This window comes from Taeniopygia guttata, chromosome 4, assembly GCF_048771995.1.
Source record: "Taeniopygia guttata chromosome 4, bTaeGut7.mat, whole genome shotgun sequence".
NCBI classification, from domain to species: Eukaryota; Metazoa; Chordata; class Aves; order Passeriformes; family Estrildidae; genus Taeniopygia; species Taeniopygia guttata.
Genome location: NC_133028.1, coordinates 24,002,432 through 24,011,139, shown reverse-complemented (window position 1 = coordinate 24,011,139; position 8,708 = coordinate 24,002,432). Strand labels below are relative to the sequence as shown.

The 8,708-nt window shown below is 36.9% G+C and overlaps 1 protein-coding gene across 1 annotated transcript in view; it reads right to left on the bottom strand.

Moving 5' to 3' along the window:
• Positions 1-4,370: 4,370 nt before the first annotated feature.
• Positions 4,371-8,708, bottom strand: part of GRXCR1 (glutaredoxin and cysteine rich domain containing 1) — a 37,564-nt gene continuing 33,226 nt past the window's right edge. Inside the window, exons 3-4 of the mRNA XM_030270991.4 lie at positions 7,483-7,548; positions 4,371-5,571 (exon numbers count right to left, since the gene is read on the bottom strand). Coding sequence (XP_030126851.4) covers positions 5,392-5,571; positions 7,483-7,548 — 246 coding nt within the window. The 3' untranslated portion in view covers positions 4,371-5,391. The remainder of the gene's footprint in view (positions 5,572-7,482; positions 7,549-8,708) is intronic.

Sequence of the window (8,708 nt, the reverse complement as noted above, 5' to 3'; positions counted from 1 at the left end):
AAGCTGCCAAAGGGCATTACCCTGCAGCATATTTCTTTTATATAAGCTTCCAAATTTCAGGCCATTAAAATAAAATTATTTTTGTTGAAATAAACTTCTGATTATTGGGACATCGAGGAGCCTTTTAAATAAACCTTTGTTTACAAAAAGAGGTTTTTCCCATCAGCAGCAAAAATATGAGACAACAAAGAGACAACAGCAGTATATGTCTTATTGCAGTGTGGTTTTTCTTGAATGGAAAACTTACTGGTTTTCATAAACCTTTTAACTCATTTGAAACCAATTCTTCAAAGTAGAGCTGATAAGCTAGAAGAAGCTCAAACGACAAGTGCTTTTTTTACAATAATTTCCTTCTAAAGCAATTATCTCCTGATTCACTATCCCTAAGCAAATTAATGCTAGAAGAAATTGGATTAAACAAAGATTTACTTCTAATAATTTTTACTTTTCAAGTTATTGTTGGATTACAATGTCTGTTCTATCATCTCTAAATTATTTAAAGTAAGATAAGCAATCTTAATTCTCCTTACTAAATTATTTAGGGCATAAATATTTCCTGTTGAATACTTTTGTGGCCAAATAATGTATCTCAAGCTAAGAGAATACACTTCATTTTAGTGCAATTATACAATGGCAATAGCTAGGAACAGTACCTGAAGTGTCGTCCATTAGTTATTCACTCATGAAAATTGTGAAACTCATGTCAGTAAGAGTCATTCCATATTTTCATTAATAAAATTCCAAAATTCTTAAGGAATTATTGATACTTTTTTCACAGGACACTGAAGTCGAAAGCAGAAAGCTTTCTTACAATACATGTTTACTTACAGCTGAATTAACTTGTCTTATTTCAAGACCTATCATACCCATTTAATTCATTATTATGAGTTCATAGAGGAAAAAAGAACCATGGAGTGAGTGAACATCTTGGAGAGCTTCAAGACACCACATTCTTACTTTTAAAGAGGAATTTATACCATACATTTTAAATTTATGCAGTGAAGCATTAATTACATAATTCTATATTTCACAGCACTTGACTTGTAAAGGAAAGATAGGCTAGACCAGGAATTTAAATCAGTAGGATGATTGTCATTGATTTGACAGGACCATGTCTGTCTGAGGTCAAAAAACTTCAGAATTAAGCATGGAGGACAATATGATCTATGCTTATGTCGTTTTTAGTTTTAAATAAAAGGCCAAACTTGTTTTTGTATCACTGCCTGCAGAAACTCTCACTATTCCAAATTTATATAAAACAGTTTATTACAGTAGGCTGTTGACACATAAGACAGTCTGTCTCTTTTAGGTATCTTTAGAAAGAATATCACATGGAAACAAAGAGTTTGGATGGAAACCAACAGATGCACTATATCTTATTGAAAATCCCCACATATTTTTCCCCAGAAAATCAATGTCCATTAGCATGTTAAAAGAGCAAACTACTCTCCAACAGGAAAAAAACCAAATATGTTTATTTAATAGTGCAATATTAAATAAAATTTATAATTCCTAGTCTTTAGTGCAAGTGAGAAGCAATTTACTCTGAAATAAACCATTACAAAGAAAGAAAATAGGAGGAGGATGAACACCCTGGTTTATGTGGTCCTCATTATTTAGGGTAAGAAAATTTCTTTCTGTGACAGAGCTTATGCTCTGTCATGGCATATGCCACAGCACATGTCACAGTTGAGACAGCTACAATACATAGAGAACCATCACATAACTTCCAAAAAGCTTCAGCCCATACAGAACAACACCACACTACATCAGAGAGCTTCAAGTGTCTGCCTTTCTTTTGCCCAGCCTTTTATAGCCCTCATGTTCATGCACTGCACCTGTGTGCCCTCTGTTCCCTTGGGTGACTGGTCAGTAACCTGGGCACTCCATGGCTCATTGCTGTCAATGCTGCTCACCTGCTTTTCACAGCTGCACCCACTGGGGATGAGGCTCAGCCAGAGTCCCGCTCCCAATTACCACAAACTGTGTACCTACACTGCTCCTGTGACAGCAAAATTCTCTACAGAGTTAAAGAACAGTATTATGCTCAGATATGTAGTCCATTGGAAACAGAGCTGCAAGCTACTGGACTGAAACTCCAAACCTTAGAGCTTCTTTCTTAAGCTCATAAAGACTTCTGCAAAGAAACAGCCAAAGGATTACCTTGCTCTCTGATACTAGCTCTCATATAGGTCAATATGCTGAGCTGTCAGGTAGAGAACTTGGATCCTTACTTCAGCCTTGTCATGAGGGCCAGGAACAAGAGAAGCAGAGCTTAATGCATTTAGAAATAGAAAATTTCCCATACAAAGATGCAGTTGAATGAGTCTTATTTGTTGGAGTAGAGGAGATGGCTGCTAACTCCTTAGAAGTAAAGATGCGCTACTAGTATTAATCAGACCTGCATACCTCAGTTTATGTCAGAATGATTTAAAAGCTGTATTGCTAGCTGTCTGATGCATCTCTTATACTAGAAACCATCATATCTCTCAACTGGCTCCTGGGCTTGCCTTTGTAATGCTGTCATTCTACCACACTTAGTGTTTCTAGGATGGCTGGGGAAAGCTGAGTAGCCAGACCCAAAACCCTAGCAGAGATTGTAAACAATACATGAAAAAATATTTTCTTAAAAAAAAAAAAAAGTTTTGTTTTTCATGCAGGCTGTTACAAGAAAAATATAGCTGAAGAGAAAAGGCTAATAATTCAGTTGGTGAGAAAGGAGAGGAAAAATCCTTTTCTAGTACACTGACAAATACTTAGTGCCTGAAGAACACTATGTTTGTCAGCATTAGGTGTCCTGTGTCTCCCATAGAGATCCTTGGGGGAAAAGGAGAGATTCTGCAAAACTTGACCTTTTGCTTTTATAATTTTTCCTTCTAAAAAGAAAACTAAGGAGGTTTTGCCTTATCTTTGCTCATTGGCATTAAGATGCCTCTGGAGGGTTAGAGCCTTGGCTAGGACAGTCTCTCCAGATTTCTTTCACAGCCCCTGGAGATAAATCAGGAAAGAAGAAGGATTTGTTTCACTCTGAAGAGAAGTCATTTTCTGATTGCCTGAATGGCAAGAAGATCAACTTCAAACCCTTCTTCCAGGTCAATGAAGAAATTTTGTTTTCAGTGAAACTGAAAATGTTTAGCATACTTTGTCAAGTCATAGTAATTTGGTCATATGGTGGGTGAATGGAGATATGAACCATCTCATCAAGCAATATGTCCTCTCAGGGGTGATGGCTGTGGAATTACAGTATCACAAATGCACTGGCATTTTCTTTACCAGTAATTTCCCTCAAGGATGAATTTGTGTATGCTATCTTGAGTTCAGTATTTACTACTGTGAATATTCTTACTCTCTTGATCCATAGCAAGTTAAAAACTAAAAAAGTTTTCATGCATCAGAAATAATGACTTTCTAATCATCAGTATACTGCTTTATGCTGCCTTTCATTATGTATCATGCCTGTCTGGACTGCAATACTAGCCAGAAATAGAAAGCACATGACTATTAAATAAAAGAAGGGTAATGTATTTTCTTTATTCTTTTCTTACACATGCTGTAAAAAAGTAAGCACATCTGCAATTCAGAATTTCATAGCTGAGGTGCTGCTAAGAATTATGAATGGCCTTTGTATAAAATTTAATCTCTCTCATGTTATGTTGATGAACCAGGTGCTTCCTCTGAGCCTTAAGGTAGAATCTGTAGGAGCAGTAGGATCATACAAGCACTTTCAAGCCTGCACATTCAACGTGTAATAGAATATGCATATGTCCCTTAGATTCAAATGTTGGAAGACATAAGTAAGCTCAACTTGTCCAATTCTTCAGCACCAGCTACCACCTCTAGACACAGCAAGTGGAAGGGAGGTGGAGGAAAGATGTCTAATGATTCAGTGAGGAAAATAAGGCATTCAGAAAAACAAAGGTTTTCAGAGGTTTTTTTTTTTGTTTTGTGGGTTTTTTTTGTTTGGGTTTTTTGTTGTTTTGGTTTTTTGTTTGTTTGTTGGTTTTTTTTTTGCAAGCCATGTTTTGTGCAGCTGTGCTGTGCCCAAAAGTCTGAAAGAATACCTGAGTTTTTTTCATCACAGAGAAATTAAGGAAGGTTATATGGAAAAGAGGGAAGGGAAATTGGGTACCAGACCAGAGTAAACAACATCTAGTAAAGCAAACTGACTTATCTAAACCCCAGTCAGCACAACTTTACAAAGAATGAGGAATGAAGCATAAATTACATAGCTCAACACTTGCTAATGCAGCTTGGGCATGGTGAAATGACCACCAGGGAAGCCTTTTCTAGGCACCACTAATTTCAGCAAGGTGCTTTCTACTACCTTTCTACTACTTGTGCCAGTCCAGACTGTCAGCAGGAACATGTGGCAGACGTGCAATGTCAGAATGACCAGTTGGTGATGGCTCACTAAAGTTACCCTGTTAAAAAGCATTCTGTGGAAGTGCATGAATGCTAAGGCAATCCCAAACTAGAATGTATTCAGTGTGGAGAGCCCACAGTCCATTGAGGCTAATCGCTGACTAATTCTCTTGTGCTTGTGCTGGGGAAACCCACTAACATTGGCAAAGGCATTTACAGTACTGGAGTTGTCTGGGCATAGATGTGGGCCTTCCTGGGGAACAGATGCCCTGAAACAACCATGCTAGTCTAGTCATCAAACCTCAATAATTACTAAGCTGAAAAAACTGAAATCTCATCCTTAATTACTTTTATGCAATTTATAAAGCTGTCGGGTGTTCTCACTGAATCATTATAAGGTCTACTGTGACATACAGAATCATAAAGCTCTGAGATACTACCACACTTATGAGCATCTACTGTATTAAATGTAACTTTGTCTAACAACAATAATTTTGTAATAAAGAGAATACAATACTAAAACAGGAAGTTGATTCATGGGACTTTCAAGAAATGCTTCCATTCTTCTGTTGCCACATAGAATTCAGGACAGAATTGAGGCCTAGTGACTTTTCAGGGAAGTGCTGTGTGGAACAGTCTTGGGCATGTCCACATAAAAAAATCTTTATTCTTACTGAATTTGAAAACAACACTGCTCAATAATCAAAAGTTTAACCTTCATTTTGCTGTAATTTTCAGTGCATTACTCAAAACCACATATGATTGCTGTTGATCCCATATAAAAAAAGAAAGAATTCATATATGTGATAAGTTTTCCAGACTACAAATCTCTAAGGAAACTAGAAAGATGTATTTTAGAGTTCACTATATGGCCGACAATAGAAGATTAAAAAGCTCAAACCAGAAGTATACAACAAATGGATTTTTATTGACTGTTTCGGATAAATTGATTAATTAAAAAAAAAAAAAAACATATTACAAACTGGTGCAGTACCATAAAATTTGTTTGAACACGTGGAGATGCCATTTTTAGCCTGCACAGGTCCTGCAGCGCTGGAGCCCATTCTCATTGCAAGCAGTACACTTGAGGGCTTTGAAGGAGTCTGTGAAGCAGTTCCGGAACACGGACATCTTGCTCCCATGGCACGCTGAGCACGGCAGGAAACCAAAACCCCCACAAGAGGGGCACTCTTGAGGGTGCTGGACTCTCTGCTCAAAGAATGAAAGAAAGACAAAAATGTTACCTCATCAACCACCATAAGGTCTAGAACAATGAGGACTCCAGGACAGCTAAAAATACACATCCTGGTTCCCATTTTGGGCAAGACCCACCACTCCATCCCATGGCAAACCACCATGGAAGAGCAGTAACTCTGCCTTTTCCTTTGGCCAGATCCACATGCAATGTCAGAGAGGCTCCCTGCAGGTTCATTGATCACTTAATACCTCTGTAGCCTTCATTTATATTTGCCAAAATAGCAAGTGAAAGGATAGCTTGCATGCATTACTTGGATGTTGTTTAGGTGTAGATTAAATCTAGAGGTATTGAAATGATTGAATCCAAACTCCAGGCAGTTTATGCTGATGCTATGTTTTCTATGCTGTCCATTAAGATATTATTTCTTTCAGCATTTGCATGCTCATGCTGAACATATTATACCTATTACAGTTAAAGCTGATGATATCAAAAAGCCATTTGTAGCTTCTGACAAGTGGTACTCAAGGAAATAAGTGGTGTATTCAAATTTATGGGTGTAGAATACTGAAGCTTTAAGAGTAAAGAAGAAAGATCATCAGTGTCCAACAGTTATACCCAGAAGGAAGGCTTGAGGCCTCTCAATTGTCCCAGTTCCCAAGTAAAACAATAAATTTCTTATATTTTTTCATTGGATTAAAGACAGTGGAGCATAGAAGAAGAGATTTCAAAGATACTTTTAAATTTCACTGGCTGAAAATACAGCTAGTTTATTTAATGATTGCCTTAAAGTTCAAATCAGGGAAAGGAAAGGTATGCCACTTTGTGTACTTACCACCACATCTTTTAGTATTGCACTGCTGAGTAAGGACTTTGCAGGTTTGTTCACAAAGAACAAAAATCCATAAAATTCCTGCTACTGTTAGTCTGAGGAGTTATGTACTACTAAAAATTAGTGACAAATTATTACCAGAGTACAGTAAAATACCCACAGAAAATGTAGTATCTGGAGCATCATCAAGAAAAAATGAAAATATTTCTGCAAATCCATTAATAATTGCATTCATCTATTGAAAACTCAGATGAACATGCAAACAAGGCATTTTTCTCTTTTTGCTCTGTAGCTTATAAACTCGCTGTTCTTCTTCACAAGGCAAACAGCTCCTATTACTATTAGCTCTTTTAGGGAAAATGATTGGAAATATTTAATATAAAATTAACATTCTTTTTATCTCAGGTGTGCTCCCATCTTTCATCATTTTTGAAGATTGTTTACTTCATTGGACATCAATGCAAATAACCTCAAAATTTTAGGAGAATAATATTTTCAATCTTTATATTCATTATTGCTTGTTGGGCTTGTAAATGTACAGATACCTTTAGATGTAGTTAAGAGAACTAACAGAAGTTACTAAAAGAAAGCAAAATTGCTTTAGCTCAGTTTCTTGAACAATGACCATTTCCTCCTTGAACAGATGGCAGTTTGTGGAACCACTTTCTGCATCTCCAGCAAAGAAGAAAACAGACTGCCCCTTGCAATTGCAGTAAACCCATTTTTGAGGGGAAAAAAAAAAAATGAGAGAAAGAAAAAAACCCAAACCAACCAAACACACCAAAACACCACCAAAAGGCAGTGAAGCAGTGGTTGTATTCAGTGAGAAGTTATCAGTTTCCTGTAGTCAGACATTGTTTGTCCTATATATGTACTTTTTTGCCCCAACATTAGGACACACATTTGGCTAGGTAATAACAATTTAGGGCCTACATCCCAAAACAGGGTGCAACAAAGAGTAAAACAAACAAAAATAAAGCATTTGGGTTCATCAGTGTATAGTAGAAGAAAAGGAAATGGTAAAAAAAAAATTCTACTTGATTACAAGTAGTAAATGTATATTCCCTATATTTATATGCAGAAATACAATTACCTCAATTTTTGTTAAGAGATCCTGCAGTTCCCCAGATTCATTCATCAGTAAAATTTTCTCAGCACCCTATTAGGAAAAGAAGATGAAAAATGTCAGGCATTTTACCATACAAAAACCAGAAATGATTAGAAGATTTGGACTTGAAATTTTAAACAGGCTGAGGACAAATTTTACTCACATTAATTATATTGCAATTAGGTCAACCTTAGTAAAGCTAGAAGGAGAGGAGAATCTAATCATAGGTCTGATAGTAATGCCTAAAGTTCGTTAGCAGGTGATGTATCACATTGCCTTTTCTGTAAAAGGTGCCGCAGCTTGGAAATTCTGACTGTCTTCCCTATATTACAGGGTATGTTTCCTGACAGAAAAAGAAATATTTCTAGTTTTTATGTAAAAAAATTACAATTTAATAAATATACAATACATCAGAGAATGCAGCAAAATGAGAAGAGGAGATTGTATTTCAAATATTCTGGCAGCTGAGCATTGAATTAAGACATAATGTACCTAATGTACAACATGAGGAGAAAAAGACTAACGAAAACACTCTAACAACATTAAAGTCAGACACAATGATAAGTAATAATAATTTAGTCTGACTACATTAGGCCTCTTAGGGTTTCTGTGTCCTGAGCCAAAGCTCTACTGAAGTGTTGGGGACCTTTTCCTCCTGTAAGTAAATGCTAAGAGACCTGCAGACAAAATTAAAGTGTTAGGGAGGATATGGAACTCTTTGTTCCCTTCTCTTCTAATTAGAGCACCACATTTGAACATCTATACTTCACTAAGGGAACCAATTTCATTGAATATTAATTACTGTGAAATACTTTCAGATACATTTTAACCAGAAACCAACAAAAGGTGAGGAAACTGAGGCACAGATACACAGGCCTTACTTGTTGCTGGGGCAGTTGGTCACATCTTCACCCCATGGTGATTACATGCTGTTGTGCTGCCTCAGTTTGCTGGTCCCTGCATTTCCAGATTGTTAAATTTTGCCTGTGAGTTTTCTTCCAGCCTTAACTAAAAGGTGTGGTGAGACACTGGCACAGGCTGAGGTGCAGTGGTATGCTTACACACATCTCAGAAGTGCCATTAGTTTGAACTGCCCATGGTCAGCCCCAGCACCTCTCCTGGTTTCTGGGAGGTACAGAAAAAGCTGCTGGTGAGCACAGGGAATACATGTGTGACTCCAATGTACCTCCAAGTGTCCAGCTTTTCACAGA